Below are 20,183 nucleotides of genomic sequence, written 5' to 3' on the forward strand. Positions count from 1 at the left end.
ACGTTCTGGGTTTCTCAGGAATTTTATAATCGGGAACACAAACAATCAAAGATCAGGGCACTGACAAAATGCAAGGCCAACCACGAAGTTGAATTCTTTTTATTCTCTGTACACGTGGTGAATACAAAAATAATACGGTCTGAATAACCACACTAAATTTATCTGTGTAAAAAATCTATTTAGTTGCTAAGAAATAAATTTTGTTCCTTAATGTATAGAATAAAATTCCCTCTACTTTAATCACAATTGCGCCTGGTTTGCATTCTGATTCAACACTTTATAATAAAAGAGCTAAATAAATAGGTCATTTCCGAGTTAACTTGTGGCTCTGTTTCAAAACGAGTCCACGTGCAAAACCTTCCATATGAAAATGAGTTTGAACCTGCCGGGGGAACACATTTTCATATCAATGGTTTCGCACGAACACTCGTTTTGACACTGAGACAAAATGCAAATCGGAAATAGCCTATTACGTCAGGACGAAAACGGTGACAATTTACGTAGCTATATTATATTCCAATCGACAAAACCTTATATTTTAAACCACAAAAATACAATAGATCTTAAAATAACATTAAAATCATTCTTAAAATAAACGCTTCGATTAAGATTCAAAATAATAATAATCAAAATCTCGTCCAAGGTCTAAGTTTCAAGATAGCACAATATCAAGATCACGTGACTGTCTTGTGCTGGTCACACGAAAAATTATGCATCTTGTCACGTGGTAGAAGGTATTAATGAGAGCTCAATAAAAAGATTAAATTTACACATACGCTGCGTGATGGATAAAAGACCAAAATTTGTAAAAATTTACATTTTGCCTAAAACACTTCATGCAAACTAATTACTTGACATCTGTGTTGTTCAAATGCTGAAAACACGCTCATTCACGCTATTAAATTTGCTAAGAAGTGTGTTTAGTTCCTTTTAACTCTTCAGTAAATCTTAACAGAGCTAGCGTGTCACGCAATATTCAATTTTCTAGTCTCGTAATATTTCTTCCTTCTTGTCACTCAGTCTTATGTCACGAGCTAAGAGAAAGTCCGCTTGTTTCCAGCTTCTTTGAAAATATGCATCGCATTACTGTTAATATCTACATGCTTGTGCACAACTCGTTCCATATTCGTTACAATTTGGACCCCTCGTTTCACTCTTGAAAACATTTCAGTGTTCTAGCCCAGCTAACAACACTGAAAACTAACAAACACCTTAAGTTTTAAATTTACAATAAACCCGTAAAGGTAAACCGTACAATTTCTCACTCTATCGCCTGGGTTGAAATTGAAGTTTTCGACCACCCGGAGCAGAAGACCGCTGATCGTCCATTCTGTTCGACTGCAAGCGAAGTATAAGACCAAAGAAGTCCTCGTCGGGTACCGTGGGCGCAGATGGTGGCGGCTCCGAGCGCTGATCCTCGATACGGTGAGACTGGGGAGAGAAAGTAGAGATCTCAGTTACAGATCCATCTCTATGCATGAAATTAAAGCCGTAAAACGACAAGGCTTTGTTGGTCCTCCAAGTGTGGGGCTTAACGGTACATGATCGCTTTAAAAACTCAGTACTTTCATGAGGACTTTGAAAACCCACCCTTCTTCAACTAGTCTACGAGTAGCCCCTCTTTCGCTTAGTCTGTCACGCGTGACGCGAAAGAAAACCTCGAGGTAAGATGGCCGCGCGAACTCCTGGGAGAAGCTTCTCGCCCCCAGGATTTCGCGCAGCCATTTTTCTTTCGCGCCGCGCATGACGCACTAAGCGAAAGAGGGACTACTCGTAGTCCATTCCTCACCCGGCCGAATGGACAAACTGACGTGACCCACTTGATACTCACTTGACTTCGAAGCACCATTTCATAAAGATCTTCATCGCCCGGATTGTCGCCTTTCCTTGACGTTTTTCCTGGTTTAAAATAATGTGGAATTAGATGAATATGATAAAAAGTTCCTTAGCACAGACTTACCGCTAATTAAATAGTTGGGTAACCTTTTAGCCATATAGTTACTTTACCAAGGAAAACACGAATATTGACCGATACATCTACTATAGGGCGTTTTCACTCAGGTGACCAGCAGCTTACAAATTTATTCGAACAAAAGAAAGTGTTTACATAGGAAAACAGTTCAACTCCCACAGGATTGGTTTGGTACATCAATATGGCCACCTTACATTGCTTTGAGAAATATTCCATACTACATACAAGTAATATAGTGTATCTTTGCTATCGCAGTTTAAATATGTGACACTTAATATAATCGCTCGCTTGACAAATAAATTTCTGAAACAAGTCAATGTCCAGAGACATTTGATGGCAGGACACAGGGTTGCCCCGCAGCTATGCAAAATCTGGTAATATTGCGGAATTTCACTTTGAAAACTTGGCAGTATAACTGCATTTTGCACACTCATTCTACTTAAGATGTGTTTCTAAATTGGGCAGTTGCTAAATTTGAGAAGAAACTAATTACGTGAGCTAAGATTGCCCGTTTAAAAAATTGATTCAATACCACTAGGAATGTGGGAATCAAACGTACTTAATACAGGCATCTGAGAGGTCTCGTCATCAGATGGAAGATCGCTTCGTTGTTCCTCCATTCTGTCGCCTTGCACACGCTCCACCATATCCAACATGTCTTCAGTACTTTTGCTTTTTTCGATTGGTTTAGGTAACTCGCAGCGCTGCTCGTCCATTCGGTTTCCCTGGCAACGGCTTAGGAACTCGAAGAAGTTTTCGTCCAGGCTGTTGTCATTTCGCTTCTGTTAAATGACGGAAATAGAAGATTATAAAATATATATTTGACATGGCCGAGTGGTTTAGGGCGTTGGTCTTGAAATCCAGAGGTCCCAGGTCCAAGACCTCCTGTGTGCCACTATATCTTATTATTACGGCTTTTAATAGCCAACCGAGGAATGTCTCTAAGTCGCTCGAAAATCGAATTTCACTGCGAAGTGTCTCAACACTTTTGTCACTCGTTGTAGCTTTGAACCAAACCATTATAATCATAGATTATGAATACTTTTTCTGAAAATTCGCATCATTGCAATTATAAAACCTAAACTACATTTGATTCCTCTGATCCTACAAAGCCATTGTTTTCATAAACTTTGTGTTCCAACAAAGCTGATATTTGAGTACATTTCATTTCATGTCGATAATTATCTTTATAAAATTGATTGCCACAAAACCAATACTTGCGTATTATTTCTATTTTCGCTTTTCAAGGTATGACAAAAATTTAAATTGATACTTAAAAAATTCTGAATGACATCAAGGGTTTCAAGAGTATATCCTTTTAAATATTTTTTATCTGGTACACCTTAAGAATGTGCTTTATCATGTTTATATTTTACTTCCGTCTTTGTACAAGCTACACGAGAACCTTGGAAGAATCCAGTTAATCGAGTTAGAGTTTATTACATAAACAGCAATAAAATAAAAATAAAACAAATGCATGAAAAACATTGTGAGCAGAAAAAAAAGGTTTGGGAGATATACGCATTTTCTATTTCCATCCCGATGCCAGAGTCTGAAATAGCTCAGAAGAAAGAAAACTATTCCAAAAAGGTTCCATATACGAGGGAATTTAACGTTTGCAAAGTTCAAAAGTCCATCAAGTTGTTGTATCTTTTGTGGAAGCGAATGAAAGCTTTAAAATCACGCAAACGCTCAACCTGGTTTTCCGTCAATATTATTAATTTTCACTAAAAGACTCTTAAGGTATCACTTTCAAATTTTTTTCATACCATAAATTATTAAAAAACACGAAACTATTGTGCATTGTAATGAAATAGGTGTGGGTGTGACAAACTTTAAAATGATCTATCCCGAAAGCAAGGCTGGCACTATTCGACAGGTACAGTCATACAAAGATTGTTGAACAGAAGTGTCTGAAAGGAGTAAAGTGAACAAGTTTCTAGGATAATGAAGTTAGATTTTAGAATTTCGATCACTTTATGAGACCAATATTGACCTGAAGTAACTATCAAACATCCTGAAAATACCCCACCCAGTCAGTTAGAGAACTACACGTCTTGCGATTGTCATTATTCTAAAATATTGTTTACGAAAAATATTGTAAACATTGACAGGAAGTTTTAAGCACACCACGTCTCCTCGAAACAAAACGCGTCACAGTGACCTTGCATACGCGCAATAAATCTTGGTGAATTGCTAAGCCGTCCTCTGCGAACTGCTAACAGCGACAGACTACGGGAAATTCCTTACCTCAAACCCCCTTCCCAAAAGTAAACTCAACAAACCATCCTTTTATTTATCGAAAGGATTTTTTGCAGTGTTCATCTTAACTAAACACCAAAATAATAGCTATGATATCGACGAACAAACTGGAGTGTTAGCCGTGAAATGTTAATTTATTTTTTGAAAGCGTCGCCGACCAACGTTTCTTCGTCGTGTTTACTCGAGCTGCCTTTTTTTTAATGTGGAAAAAGCTGCCTAACAAATAAGTGAAGAGATGAAAGAAAAAAAAGAAGAAAAAAAACAAAAAAACAAAAACCAAACACGAAGCCTCCCCATGTTCGGAGAGCGCTGTAGTTTCCCTCGGCTGTTCACCAAACAAATGAAAAATATTCTGAGCATTTTTAATCGTTTACCTCAGCAGAACGCACACGAACTTGTACATCATCGTGATCCAATGGCTTTCTAGACGTCAAAGACGACGAACGAGCTTTGGTTGCACCCTGGAGGAAGATAAAATCATATTAAGTGAATTACACTTCAAATTTAAGGGCTCCAAAGATAACGAGAAAGCAAGTTTATGAGCGATATTTAAACTGAAAGTTAAGAGAAATTGTCCATTAACCGTGACCACATCGTGGGTTGCAAAACATTAACAGGGATCTAGCGTGAATTTCAAAGAAATCTCTTCGCGCAGAATAATGCTGTGACATATACACCTAAAAAAAAGAAATCACATGAAAATACACTGTCCACGGAGCTTAAAATCCCAGTTTTCTTTTAAAAAGTCCTAAACGTACGGCTTCGGTGATCATTGCAGCGTTTTCAAAACAAACGAATGCGTCTCTCAAATTCTGAGGAAACCTCAACAGGTCTTTAGTCTACAGCAGCCGGATTTCTTGCAGCAATTTCGACAGTGTACGCACTTGCTCACAAATTGTCCGCCGAGCGTTTCTTGCTTTTAAATTAATTTCTTACAACACCCGCTTAAATAACTGTAACTGAAGGTGGACGCATCGCCATACCATTATGTCCAATAAATTTGACACTCAAATCTTGCTGCAGACCTTTCACCAAAAAATCGGGCTGTTTTCTAAGAGACGCAGTTGTTTCAAGCTATGTCTGTTCCAAAAGTCTAGATCACAAGCTCAAGTGGTGCTTTTAAAACATAGCGCAGAACGTGCTACGTTGTTCAGTAAGAGGATAAATATGACGTCACTTGGTCTGAACGAATCAACAAAAAACCGGAAGAATTAGCACTTTTTATTCCGTTTACTTAAGAACAACATTTTGATGAGAGGGTCTCGAAATGTAAAAATCGAAATAGCATCCTTCGCTCGTGATAGCTAATAACAACTCTTACCGGCACTGATTCGCACTGATGCCAACCGTTCGCAAAGATGTTTTCTGTTAATGGCTCCGGGCGAGGTGCCCAGAATTAAACAGAAATGTTTTTCTTGTAATTAACTACAGCTCTTTAGCGTTCTACGAACATCCGATCGTTAAATGACTGCGAATTACCTCCCCAGGGAGCCATTAACATTCACTTAAGGAAAAACAACAGAATAGGTCCGATATATTACCAGAAAATACCGCAAGTACACTTGCACGTGTTTCTACGCTACCGGACTGGACTACTGGACTACTGGACTACCGGACTACAACTGAAAGGGTTGAAAACTGGGACGAAGTTTATTAAAAGCTACTTCTGATGTTCCACATTACTTTGTCTTCAGCTTATTGATGGTTTTTCAAGATTCACGTATGAAACTGTTTTCAAAACTGTCGCGAAAAAGTAATTACCCAGGTCCTATAACAACAATTGTGAAGATGTTTTATTGAGAAATTTCATTACGATTAAGTGTTTGAACTTCCATTTTCTCAAGAAATTTGTATAGGTAATCCTTATGAAAGCGCGAGCAATTAAGGATGTACACTTCTCGTGATATTTTAATGAGGTTCCACAACAGTAACACTTCTGAATGTCAAGATCTTTTCTTATCTGGGAACTTATGCTCCGCCTTAATTTCAAGAGCTTCTACGACTTTTTCGGTGATTCTAACACCTTCTGACTGTGTATACAATCTAACAAGTAATGTAGATGAAACAGGCATAGCTTCAACGTAAAGGTGAAACTTACGTCAGCAGATGCAGCTGGCTCAGCTTTTCGCTTGTCTGAAAAGGAAAATAGAAAAGACGTCCAAGTAGATAAAGACTTTTTACGCGAGCATGTGAACAACATCAAGTGTATTTACTGAAGTCAAAAAACATAAATTACAAGAGGTGCTCTAACCCTTAAAACAACGAGAAAAATCGCTTTATGGTTTTGTTTTCGATTAAGCTAGTACGTTCGATTAAGCTAGATCGTTCTTCTGCATCTTACTGTTGTTCTTTTGTTTTCAATTTCACGTAGTTTATTCGTGTTTTCTTGTTAGCTAGTCTATTCTAGGTAACACCTATTGTATAAAACCAGAAGCATATCAGGTGATATGCCTCTGATAAAACTTGTATCTTAACTTGTACATTCAAATTCTCTCTAGTTGTAACTGACAATGGCAGAAGTTACTGTAGAAACATGTACATTTTTTTAGAGTGACATTTTCAAGTTTTGCGGTTGACGGAACACTTCTAAGAAAAAATCATTTATCGATCATTTATCTACGGTCAAGGGGTTGCAGCTGATGTTGTTGTCTAGCTGTTGTTGTGTTTACCTGCCTCTAAATTACTGAATTTCCTGTTGAAAAGCTGTTTAATGGATCCCGGACTGCTGCGATGTACATTTTCTGAATTTCCCGCCGCGACGGTCGAGTTTCTACAAGAATAAAATAATACAAACAGTGAGTAGCGATTCGCACAACTAGTTTTCTCTGTTCTAGGTGATTGATCGTTTATAGAAACACACAAAAAATACAGTAAGGAGCCACAAAGAAATAAAGATGATTAAAACGGCAGAACATTCAAACAGATTGTTCTGAGATAAACACGAAATCAGACGTCTCAACAGAAATTCAAGTGTGTAAAATGAGCGTGCAAAATTTCTTTACAAGTAGCGCTTTTAACGTAGGAAATTCATCTAGCAAGCAGTCTTGCAAGGACTCAGAGAGTTTCCAATTCGTATTGTCCAATCAGAAGACAGTACGAACACACGTGACGTTAATTAGCAAACCATCTCATGCAGCGACTTCTCGAAGACGACATTTTCGGAAGTAATTCACGTTTGCCATAACCTGTTTCCGCTGAAACCGGGTACTTTTCCAGCCTACGAATGATGTAACCACCAAAAATCGCTCTCGAAAGCTTTGAGAGGAGGCTGATCAGCACTTTTCTATTCAATTAATTTAATGGGATCAACCATTTCTTCATCCCAGATATGTTTCTGTTCAGCAAACAAACGTCGCTGCAGCGAAAGATAGTTTATGGTACTAATATTAACCATGCTACGATCCAACTTCACCCTGAGTAGAGGGTAAATACAGCGAAACGCCCGTACAAATAACTCTCTATATCGTTACACTACGAGACCGAATTAACTGATTATCTACAGTCTTGAATGCACGAAAGCGCCAAAACGAATAGATATATTAAGGTTGCTTTCCACATGACCGCGGCCATCGCTGAAGAAAAGGTTCAGCAAACGTTGTAATCATATGGAAACATAACAGCTTTTCAGCCATCAGAGTTCGTTGTGTCAGACTTCACTTCTTTCTCTACGGTCTTAGCGATCTTTGTGGAAACCTCTAGATGGAAATCAGCCTTAAGACATTTTATTGGGGAGTATTGCTGTATAGTTTTACCCATTACATGCATTTTGACTCAAACTATACTCGCGAAATACTGCGATACTCGCAAGAGATATTCAGCAAAGCTGGGCACTGGCATGGCTTAAAAGATCTAACCTGGAAATATTGCTTACGTTTCACGTGAATCGTCTTGGATCCCAAGAAGAGATCTGAGGTCTGAGATGTTCATTTGTGCTGTAATTTGTCCTGTGCGATCTCCGACCTTGAGAGAAGAATCAAATAAGAATATCAGACCTAAACTGATGAATCCGTTTCAATGGACCAGACTTATATAACGCCATCGACTGACAAACACTCTTCACTCGACTCTGAAGATGACTTCCGCTCAGGTTGTCGATGTGGAAACGTCAGTCAATTTAAAGAATGGCCCCAAGGGAAACAGTGCGTGAGTTTTGTTTCCCCGAGACCCCTTCGAGGTCGAGGAAAAACAACACAGACAAACAGGCCTCATGACTTTAAACTGGTTTCTCAACAAACAAGCTCGACAGAAACCTTCCTGAAGTGTTTCATGAGAAAAACACAGTCAAGCAATTCAGAGCATAAGTTACGACAAGAAATTCTCTAACATCAAAATGCTTAGGTTAAATTGACTAAAACCACACTGTTTGCAAGTGGAAACTTATATATTTTGTTCAGGTGCACCACCTAATGCCTTGCAGACAGATACCGCGGACGAGAAGACGTAAATCGACGTTGCTTTCTTTGAAAATCAAATTTGCAATTTACTTCAACCAGGAAACTAAAAAATCGCCTGCGTTCAGATGACAGATGACTGGAACTGAAGCAGACGGTAAATAACTGGAAGGCATTGGGAAGTGACGATCTCTAGCGGAAGCTAGGATGAAAACAGTCTATAAACTTTGGGCGCTTTCCATTCAACCAAAAATTCTGAAACATTCGCCAAAACGCCGGAAAATGGTCCGGGCGGGAGGTACTTTCTTATATGCGCTTAATCCACCGTAGGAAAAAAGATGGCGGCTGTACATTTTACCACAATCCCTTGCGAACCTAACACAGCCTATAAGGCACTAAGAAAAGAAAGCCAAATGTTTATAATAGTTGTCCCTGTACAAAGGACATTGAGTAGCCTGGGTTTGAAGATTTTATAAAGTTTCTGTACGTTTTTATAAACGTTTTTAAAGTTGTCATGCGCTAAGAACTGTGGGTAAATGTACCAGTCGCCATCTTTTTTCCTACGGCGGATTGCATGTAGGTACACACAGAACCAAAGGATGTGCTTTTTGAGCCGTTTTGGTCTGAATTAGGGTTTTAATTTCGGTTCGGATCTGAAATAGGGTAAGGGTTTTAAGAAGATCATGATAGCCTACAATCCACACCCAATTATTCTAGGGGTGCCTCCCAACCCCTGGGAAAATGGTACAACAATTTTCAGGGACATTTTTCGGAAGAGCCGAAAACTGCAGATTGGGGAAATGAGAACCATTTAACCGAAAATTCCTGAAATTTCTAGAAGATAATCCAATGGAATGGAAATTCCCATTGAGGAATTTTCGAACATTTGGGTATAACTCGCCAGGTTGTCCTCTTTCCGGACCGGAAAATGCTGCCCCATTCGCAACTGTAAATTTTAAACTGGAATTTTTGAACGAATGGAAAGCGACAAAACCAACAAATCACACGACGCGAGTGTCGCATTTTCAAGTCTGGTTTGAACTTGTACTAAATTTGGCCGTGTTTCTGCAAAATGAAGCGGAATCTTTAAAAAAATGGCTTTGTTATAAGATTCACATGGCAGTATAACAGTTGTGAATGAATTCACGAAAGTTTTTATTTTTATAAATAAGGAAATATCACTTATTGCCATTTTGAAACTACAGGCTTAAAACTTATTTTTCTTTCGGTTTATGTTTGTCTTCACAGAATGATAGCTAAACAGCTGTCAATCACCTCCAGTATGATCAACAAACGTGGATGATTTAAACATAACTAACAACTGTAACAAGTATGGGTTATTGACCAAGTGTGAGGTCAAGATGACTGGATTCTTTTTTTGCGTGTTTATGGACCGAGACGGAGTCGAGGTCCATAAACTCGCAAAAAGAGATCGAGGCCAATATCCAGCCATCTTGACCAAACAAGTTTGGTCAATAAAGGATTTATCATATGGCTTTCGGGGAAATTTTTCTTGCGGGACACGGCGGGAAGTCCCGAGCGGGCAAGATAGCTCCATCTTGCCCGCTCGAGTAGCCAATCACAGCGCAGGATTTGATTCATCTTGCCCGCTCACGGTGCTAGCCATATAATAAATAACAGTTATCGTCCATCCGGGTTGTTCAAAGCCCGATTTAACTAACCCAGCATTAGCGAAAATTGTGATTTCATTTTTGTAACTTTTCGGCAAAGTTTTCCGTTTATATTATTTTTCCTTCTGTTTAGAGTCAACCGGTTTTCGAACAGCCCTGCCAAGCTCACAGTCTTTTGAACTAGCCAAGACCTAAGTTCTTCGCGTGAACACCAACTTGATGATAACGAAATCTCAATCATGCATAACGAACACAATTTTAGTTTCAAAAAATTTATCATAAATTTTCTCGGATTCATTGAGATATAATCAAGTAGTAAACAGTCTACTTGTAAGCAAAGCGTCTCCATCAACGAAATGTTAAAGGGAAAAACGATTCTCAGACTTAGGGTATGCGTCAGCCAGATGATTGACTTTATTGTAATTTACCAGAAGATGAATTTAGAATTTTTGCCAAATTCACCCAAAACGTTTTTAATTGTTGTACCCGGTGCGTATTTTACGAAAACACAATTTCGTTTCTCAGTTACACGAAAACACAAGATTTAACACCTGGTAAACTCCAAAAAATTGGACAAGGCTATCGACCAAAGAAATTGAAATGGACATTTCCTGACCTGGGTGCCCTTAAAAAAAACACTTTTATCTCGCGTTTTGACACGTGTTAAAACAATAGAACGCCCTAAATATTTATTCGCGAGGTTTTTGCTCACAAGAAAACAAGAGTCAGTAAAAACTCTGAGTTATAAGGCTAAAACATCGTTTCCATCTGCGCAGATGGGCTTTAAATGTCTGTAGGTTATAATATTGTGTATCTATGCGTTACCTCTTTTGAAATCTCCAAGTGTTTCTGAGCAAAGTCCAGTGCTGTTTCGTGGTTACCTAAAGCCGTATGTGCATTACCCAAACTCCAACATGCCCGGCCTTCACCGACCCTGCAAGAAATGGAGGCAGAACTGATTTGAACAAGACCAGCGTACATGTAAGGCTTTACGTGATCAAAAGATTTGTTCAGAATACAGTACGAGGCAAAGCTCCCGTAATTACACTCTTGAAATGTTTGATCGAAAATGTACACATGAAGTGATAAGTATGGCTTTTGTGTGATTGAGTACAAAGTGTTAACGACTTTCTCGGCTTTAAAGAGTCAATTGTTCGGTTTTTGTATAGTCAAAGAGAGTATAATTTATTGTAAAACAAGCACAGGTAGCTAGGAAGTTTGAGTCTTCTAACGCACTGGAAAGCAAAAACAAAAGGAAAGAGACAAATTAAAAGAACAGATATCCCCAACTGGGCTTCTTCAATAGCTTCAGAATTGTTTCGAGAGGATACTTGGCTTCGGGAAAAGAAAAACAAAATGGCGGGATAATTGCTTGAATTCATAACAGACACAAAAGAGGGTCGTGTATTTGCCAGCACTTAGGATAGCCAGTCAACAAAGAGTTTGGTTAGCAACAGTTCCGGGAACGCAATAGAAGAATACTAGAGTTCGTCAGGATATTTTTGCCATTTTGTTGCAAAAAACCACTTGTCACAGAGTTGTCAGACAAAGATTCTGTTTGATGCGTGCCAGGCTTCTTTGTAGATGACTTTTAAATTGTCTGTGAGATCATTTAATCCGAGTTGACGAAAAATATTAAGACAAACGTTTTGGGTAATTTTTGTTTACGCCACAAAAATATCTTAATATTAGCACAGACCTGACGCAACTTACGTTAAGCCTGGCAAATATTTTATATATAAAAAGAGATCAATTGATATCGACAAGGAAAAGTTTCAATATTTGTTTCTAAATCGGGTGTATATTCCGAACCTGCCTTCGAGACGAAAAAAATGACGTAAGTGACGGTTGTATATAGCTCACCTGTCTCCCAATTCTTGAGCAATCTCCAAGTGTCTGGAGTGAAACTCTACGGCCTCTCGATAATCTCTCAGCAAAGTGTAAGTGTTTCCTAAACTGTAACAAGCCTACATATTTGGACGCAAGATAAGAGAGGCTAGAACTTAAAATGCCCTTATCTGAGCAATTAAATGCAATAAATAGTTAATTTTGATAAAGGTATGCTTTTTAGATGTGTTGTTCTGAACAACTGATCCAATCCCACAGTTTCTGAAAATTCATCAACTGTGACTGATTATGATTATTAATAATTAATGATAATATATGATAATGATGTATGATAATGTATGTTAATACATACCTGTGCTTCAATAGCTCTGTCTCCCAGTTCACGGGATATTGCCAGTGTTCTCCTGCAAACAAAGGGGACATTTGCCATGACTAACATGTAAGGTTGTATATTTTTTTTAATGCAACTAAAATGTGAGACACACAGTGGCCTAATTATTTGTACACTCCAGTTAAAGCTCTTGCAGGGGAATGCGGGGGAATGTTGTTTCATCAGGAGGGGAGGCTGGGTGGATGAAAAGGGGAGCTAAATCTAGGCCTAGGTAATTTGATTCTTTGATTAGGTAGGCATTGATTTTATTTGTATTGGATCTTTCATATGTTTCTTTGCTATCAGTTTAACAGTTGGAATAATGCCTAATTGGCTTTACAAACTTAATAAAGATGATGATGAAGATGGTAGTCCACACAGACTTCAAACTTGAAATGTATCCAAGAAATAACACAGAGCAAGATGCATAACATGATCACACAACACAAAGTTTGATCAAGAAGGCATGTTCACCCAATATTTTTGCTGTGTTTTAAATTAGCTTTTTCAAAGTTCAAACAAACCAAAAGTTCTACTTACTTGTAATATTCAGCAGCAACCTCAAACTCGCCAAGAAAAACATGTGCATTTCCTAGGTTACTGCAGGCTCGTCTCTCTGCTGGTTTGTCGTTGAATTCCTCTGCAATGGCTAACCTCTGGATATCAAATGAATTTTAAAAAATAATCAGAATGGTCAGGGAGTTGTGGCATGAAATCTGGCAAATTACGTTTTACTCGCTACAGGTACCAGGTGCTGGTGATAACTTCTGAGTTCAGGCAGAGCACAAAATCATTTACTACAGTCTACGACTCCTTGATGCGACTTTGATTGAGCTGGTAACAATGATTTACGAGAGTAAAATCTCCAACTAATATGTATGTGTAAATGTAATGGTAAATTTATTCATAGTGTCAGTTGCAAAGGGATCTCATCTAGTCAATCATGGTAAATGAAAAATTAATGCAGTTAGTTGGTTACGAATCAAAGAAAAAAAAAGGATAAGACATCTAATGTTGGAAAAAATGTACGACAGTGTTTGATTGGATCAAATTTAGCCCAGTCAGTGCAGAACCAATTAACCTGTGAACTGGCTCTGCAGTCGAGGAAGGGGCAAAGAGGAAGCAGCAACTTCTCTTCATTCTCAGCCAGTTCCTTCTCCGCCCTTCCAGCCAGATTCTGTTCACAGGCTAAGAACCAATGAAAACATTTGTCAATCACTCTACATGTTGTCAAAAACTATTCTTACTGTGGTAAATCCATTTTCCACTAACACTACATGTAGATCGGCCTTCCTTAAATTAACTTACATGTAATTTTCACTGACATAATTAAAAGGAGGTAAAGATAGATTCTTTATTCAGCAAGGTCTGTAAATAATCACTAAATAGTGACAAATAAACACCTCTTCATGGAACATGATTGCCAGTTCAAAGTTTCCTAACAGATAATGAGTGTTGCCCAGATTGCCACAGGCTCTGCCTTGAGCACCTCTGTCACCAAGCTCTTTGACAATGGCAAGGTTGGCCCTGAAAACAAAACAAAAAATGCTTAAGAGGGGTAGTATTGTAGAGTCTAGGACTTAAAATACAAACTTCCCAGGTTCTTATCCAAACTTTAGACCAATTCAGCCAGAGCTGAAGCTGAACTGAATTTCTTGATGATGCTTATAATACTGTATAACTTACATGTATTACAATTTTGTAACTCCACTGTGGTCCAATCCTTTGGAAAAGGTTGGATGCATTACACCAGCCCATGGAAGCTACTCATTTTAGTGACTGTGCAAATACTTCCACTGTTTGCTTTAAAATGTAAACTATCCCAGGGTGTTAATTGTATGTTTTGAAGAGGCTGGGTACATGTACACAACCGCCATGATGACAAGATGGCCCCCTTGGGTGTCAAACTTTTCAAGGTGATTTTTGAACTGCCAGTCAAAGTAATATTCCTGCAGCAGTTATTGCCCACAATAGCCCTACATCATAAGAAAATAAGGGATGAGCTGGAGAACTATTAAGTCTCTTAAGTTGCAATTAGACTTCAGGACCCAGTTGTTCAAAAGACGGATAACGCTATCCAGTGGATAAATGTTGACAAAACAAACCACACTATCCACTGAATAGTGATTTATCCAGTGGATAGCCTTATCCACCTTTCGAACAACCTGGGTCTGATCCATACTACCAGTTAGAGCTTGTGCCACATTCTATACTAGGAAGCAGCCAAACAGAGCAATGTTCCCTCTCTCCTCAGATGGGATGCTAGTCAATAACAGGCTAGCTCGTAGCATTCAAAGATTCAAAGCCAACAGATCACTGGTACCCATCTCCTGGCTCTTAATGCTCACTGTAGTATTTTTACTTGGCAGCCAGCACTTGCAACTGACTTACTTAATCTGGAATTCAATGCATTAGCAGTTACATTTAGGTTATCTTATCTCCCCCCTCATGCTTAAAAATAAGTGAACATTAAATTGTTACTTACTCGTAGAATTCAATAGCTCTTTCAAGCGCAGAACGAACTTCTTCAGGAAACTCTCCAGGGTCCTGATGGAAATTTCTTCCAAAGTGTTTACCTTTTGCATGATACACATTGCCAAGATTATACAAAGCTCTGGCTTCACCAATCTGAAAAGACAACAGTATTACTTTTGATCAATCTAAAAGGGATTAGGCAGGGACTTTATTTCCTCCAGTGTGGTCCAATTATCACTTTGCCTGAGTGACTACCATCTTTGAGACATTCAGCCATTTTGATTCTTACCTTGTCCCTGTCTTCATCATGAGACATGTGTGTCAAAATGAGCTAACACCTACTGTATTTTGCTGGCTCTTGCAAGAAGGAATTCTCAGACTTCTTGGGGATCAGGAAGAACACCCCACCCAAGAGAGCAGCAGGAACTGAACCTAATTCTCCACCATGGGATCACTTTAATTTTAAATTTTCTGGAACCTGAGTGGTCGTGCAATAGGCTGGCTTGGTGACCTCATGGTTAGTACACTTGTTCCCGGATTGAGCAGTCTGGGTTCGAGCCCTGGCTGGGGACACTGTGTTCTGTTCTTGGGCAAGACACTTAACTCTCACAGTGCCTCTCTCCCCCCAGGAGTATAAATGGGTAATAGCGAATTGTTGGGGAAACCTAACAAATTGTGGGAGAGTGACCTGCGATGGACTCTTATCCCATCCAGGGGGAGTAGAAATACTCCTAGCCACTTCATGCTACAGAAACTGGGATAAGCTCTGGCAGCTATGGGCCAATCGGCTCCAAGGCTTCTCTACAGACTTCATGGACTGCTGGTTTCTGCAGAATCAAGCAACTTAAAACAAGTACAATAAGTCACTTCTCCTTGCTAGGATGCTAGTCCATAATTAGTACAGGACACCCCCAGCATTTTACTCAGATTGTACCAGAAATTCACAAGGTTTTCTATGTCAGAGTCATTTAATAATTAAAAGAGGTTAGATTGCGGTAAATTAAATTACTCGGTTCTCAGTGCTTCTTTACAGATCACCGCCCCCCACTTTTAATATACTCCTGAATAGAGAAAGGCTCTATGACAGTAAATTGCCTTGCACTAAATACCCAAAGAACATAAACACAAGGAGGCTGATGAGGCTTGAAATAAGCAGATCTATGGATCTGAAACTTAAAGTGAACAAGATGGCCCCTGTAACATAACAATCACAGGCAGACAAATTTTGCAAACTTAAAACTAAATATTCATTTCATGCTTCCTGACCAATTATTATAAATCCGTATATAATTTAGAAACAATCCAAGGTAATGCCCCAATCACATCTTCCCAAAAAATCTTTAATTTTCACTAATCTTCTGTAATCAGTTTCATCACGTTGATATCTTATAAAAGCTCTGAAGAGGTGAAAAAATCATTTTCTCAAACAACTGCTATTTGCATATTTACAAGAAAATATTATTCCACACTTGCAGCACTTTGTAAATGCTTTCAAATGAAAACAGTCACTTCAGTGACAGCTTGAATTGCTTTCATAATGTTATCTGTCTCTGTGTATCAACAAAAGGTTGTTTTTTAGAACTTTTGCTTGACAAGAAAGATCTGTGAAGCCACAATATGTACACTTGTAAATATTAACTTAAAAGTGGGGGGTGGCGATTCGTAAAGAAGCACTGAGGAGCGAGTAATTTAATTTACTGCAATCTAACATCTTTGGCAATTACCTTAAGTAAACAAGTTATTTATCGAAAAGGAAGTGTGCTACCCGACTTACGGAAATTTTAAACAATGTTTTCTTTCATTCGAAACTATGAAGATAAATTGCATGTCATTGCGGGAAAGCAAAAGATTACAAATATAAAGAGGAAGGAATCTACGTACTCTGGGTATTTCAATATTTATTTTGCAATATCAAAGCTTAGCGGAACCAGCGCAAATTTGCATACTTTGGTTACCAGACATCATCAGCATAAAGTACAGAATGCAATTTCATGAGGCTTAATTTACACGTGCCCCGAACCCACATCAAAGCGTTTTGCAATGTCCGAAGAAAATACGGTATTTTGCTAAATGACTGAGATTTGAGGGCATTATTCCGCATCACACGATGTTCGATTTAATTGGCGAAATAGATATAAGCTTAAATCAAGCAGACGATATGTACACCAATCAGACTTGTACCATTCGAAAAGATCGCAGCAAGAAATTATTACATACCTATTCAGGAAGTGAAACGATTAAACCTTAGCGAGTTTATAAGCTTATGTTTATTTCGAGACTAAACCGCACTATCCTCATTGCGTCGTGCGAACTGGTACTAAAAATAATAACACTTTCGATGACATATTTAGGATTTCGTGAGCACGATATTTACTACTACGTAAGCTTATAACAAGTATTTGCTTCAATGCGGTATGAAACACGACGATCGTTTGATCATGATCGCTATTCGCTTTAAACAATACTTTTCAAAACAATCAAATCTACTCTGAAATAATGGTTGATTCGAATGCAGTGCAACAATTCGAATGGCTAATAAAAGATTCATCGCAAAGTTAAGAATGCACATGCCTCCGTATTTTGCCTAATAAAAATCTTCAATATAACAATATAAAACTAATCTTTCCAGAACGGATAATTTTAAGTTGATATTTAACGAGAATTTGAAAGGGTCGACCTTCGTTTTGGAAAAAAGTCGCTACGTGCTTGCAGTATATCAATAGAATCTTTGCTGAAGAAAACAGTGAAGGTTGTAATAGCACACATTTTGCAAACTGCAGAAAGCCAATGTTTATTTTGACTGAGAAGAAAACCACACAAAAAAAAACCGCTTTCCGATGAATTTAACAGAGTAAACAAGAACACGTACGTTATATGAATCGCGCACCACAAAAAAACCGTGTTACAAGGAAAGAAATGCAAGAATGAACCAGAAAATTAGCCAAATCATTGTGACTGTACGAATGCTCATTGTTGGGGTAGCTCAAATTATGTCGCCATCTTTGAACTCGTTAACTCTTCTCGTATAGTAAAAAGAAATTTGATCGTGCTATATTAATTAAACTTGCTCTTTGCACCGAATAACGGGAATCATTTGCATACCAAGCTAACAGATTTCCCACAAATCATTTTAGCTGTAGCTTACCTTATCACCAAGTTCCCGTGAAATATCAAGATGCCTCGTGCAACAAACTATGGCTTCGTCGAATTTTCCCAAAACCTTCAAAGTGTTCCCAAGGTTTCCGCTGGCTTTAGCTTCTCCGACTTTGTCTCCAAGAGTCCTAGCTAGGGTCAAATCATGACGGTGGAATTCCAGGGCTTTTTCGTATTCCTGAAGGTAGAAGTAAGCGTTTCCTAATTGGCTATACACAGCACTTAGAGTCTTCAAATCCTCTGTACCGACTTGGACGGCGGCTTCAAAGAAGCTGACACCCGCGCGGCAATCGCCGGCTTTGCAGAGTCTCTCTCCTTCCAGTGCTAGTTCCATGCAAGATGCTTGCACGGCCATTTTGCTTGATGCGATTAAAGTGAAGATTCCTAACGGATGGACCGGTTGTCAAGAACGCGTAACGATTTATTCGAGGAAATTATCGACAGCGAGATGTGAAGTTCATCAGAGGACAATGGTAAATAAATCACTAACTAAGCCGTCACAGACCGATTTGACCGGAAGAATGCTCTGAAATTCTGCATCGGTAAACACAAAAAACAGACAAGTTTAGCTACTTGCCACGCATGAAATATTCTCTACGTGTGTAGAACTTCTTGTTCAAATTGTTCGTTCTTGACGGGTTGCTCGTCCCAGGTTGCTCGCGATGTTCCTTCACGGTATCGAACGCCAATCAGATCGCTTCCGGTTGGACCCATCGAGTGTTTTTTTTTCCTTGATAATCCAATATAAATGAAGCAATAAATATAAAACTAGGGTATCTAAAAGATAATAATGCTGCGGCACATTCTATTGATAGTGACATATTTTACGCAGTGATTCATCTACAACTTCATGCATGATGACACATGGATGGCGAGGTGTGACAAGGGATCGTGACAAAAAAGCGCATAGTGATCTGACCCATGTTTGAACATAAAAAGATACACATCAATCTCCCCTTTACCAGATCGCGGAAATCGAAAGATGTGGAAGTTGTAGGAGCAGAAATCTAACTTATAAATTCTGTATTGATACGTATTAAATGTCTCAAGAATGTTGACAGACTGTGTCGAGGACGCGTCCATCGCGATGTGTGAAAATGCTAAAGCTTTAGCTTAAATTCATGTTTGGATGAAAAGAAATAGATCGCAGCATATATGAAATTAGCGTGTTCTACGGTTTTCGTTTGTTTTAATTATTCTGCAAGCTTTAGGAGCGACGGTTTCTCTTCATTTAAGAATTCGGCCAAGTAGGCGAGACTGCTAAGAAATGACATACTAAGTTTAAAATCAAGATGTCACAATTAATCGTCCAGATTTACAAACTGTCACATACTGCATGCATTAAGAACAAAAGCAAGAGTTGTGAAAGCAGGCACAATCTCCTTCACATCGTTTTACAGGTAAATCAGAGCAAAACACAACCACTAATCTTTCTCACTGGAATCCACGCGAAAAGGCGTCCTCCTGTAGTTCGTGGCGCAACGCACTCTGGTAAAAAGTGGCGCAGTGCACTCTGGTTAAATGCGATGCATTCTGGTAAAAAGTGATGAATTCGAGAATTTGGATCTCCTTTTATATATTCTTCTTAAATCCTGTTTATGTTGCTGCTCGCTCGCTACGCTCGCTCCGCAGCAAAAATTACATGTACCTTCCTTCAGTGGGACCAGCAAACAGATTTTGGCTACGCGGACTTAGCTATTTTATAGAACTACATCAGAACCAATAGCCAGCCCAGGCTGAAAAATTATTAAAAATTGTGTGCACGGCTAAGACAATTTGGAAGATTTCGGATATGTTACGTGTTTTCTTCATCTTAGCTTATAGAAGATTATTAAATATTAACTTTAGTAGGAGTCTAGGATAATCTTATTACTGTCTCATACTCTCATTTACCTCTGATTGTCTCTTCTTTGGAACTGTTATTGGAAAACGGAGGGATAATCAAAATAGGCTTATAGGTCCTTATAAGTTGTTATCCTTGTACATTGTGTCTCAGAATTTTTTAAGAAAAAGTAATAATTTTAAACTAGCTAACTGGTGTGCCTGTGACACGCCATTTCTAACATTCCTCAAGAAACTCC

At 38.6% G+C, this 20,183-nt stretch overlaps 1 protein-coding gene across 1 annotated transcript; it reads right to left on the minus strand.

The window, feature by feature from the left end:
- Positions 1-72: 72 nt before the first annotated feature.
- LOC145488664 (uncharacterized) lies at positions 73-19,797 on the minus strand. Its single transcript, XM_081467589.1, has 14 exons — positions 18,095-19,797; positions 14,960-15,102; positions 13,878-14,001; positions 13,015-13,130; positions 12,457-12,508; positions 12,120-12,223; positions 11,082-11,190; positions 8,106-8,194; positions 6,904-7,004; positions 6,333-6,367; positions 4,609-4,695; positions 2,532-2,754; positions 1,832-1,899; positions 73-1,431 (listed from the first exon to the last, which is right to left on the minus strand). Exons 1-14 carry the CDS (start codon positions 18,455-18,457, stop codon positions 1,267-1,269), a joined length of 1,779 nt encoding a protein of 592 aa, XP_081323715.1. The 5' UTR covers positions 18,458-19,797; the 3' UTR covers positions 73-1,266.
- Positions 19,798-20,183: the final 386 nt, after the last annotated feature.

The sequence above is a fragment of the Orbicella franksi genome, chromosome 1 (genome assembly GCF_964199315.1).
Source record: "Orbicella franksi chromosome 1, jaOrbFran1.1, whole genome shotgun sequence".
Taxonomy (NCBI): Eukaryota; Metazoa; Cnidaria; class Anthozoa; order Scleractinia; family Merulinidae; genus Orbicella; species Orbicella franksi.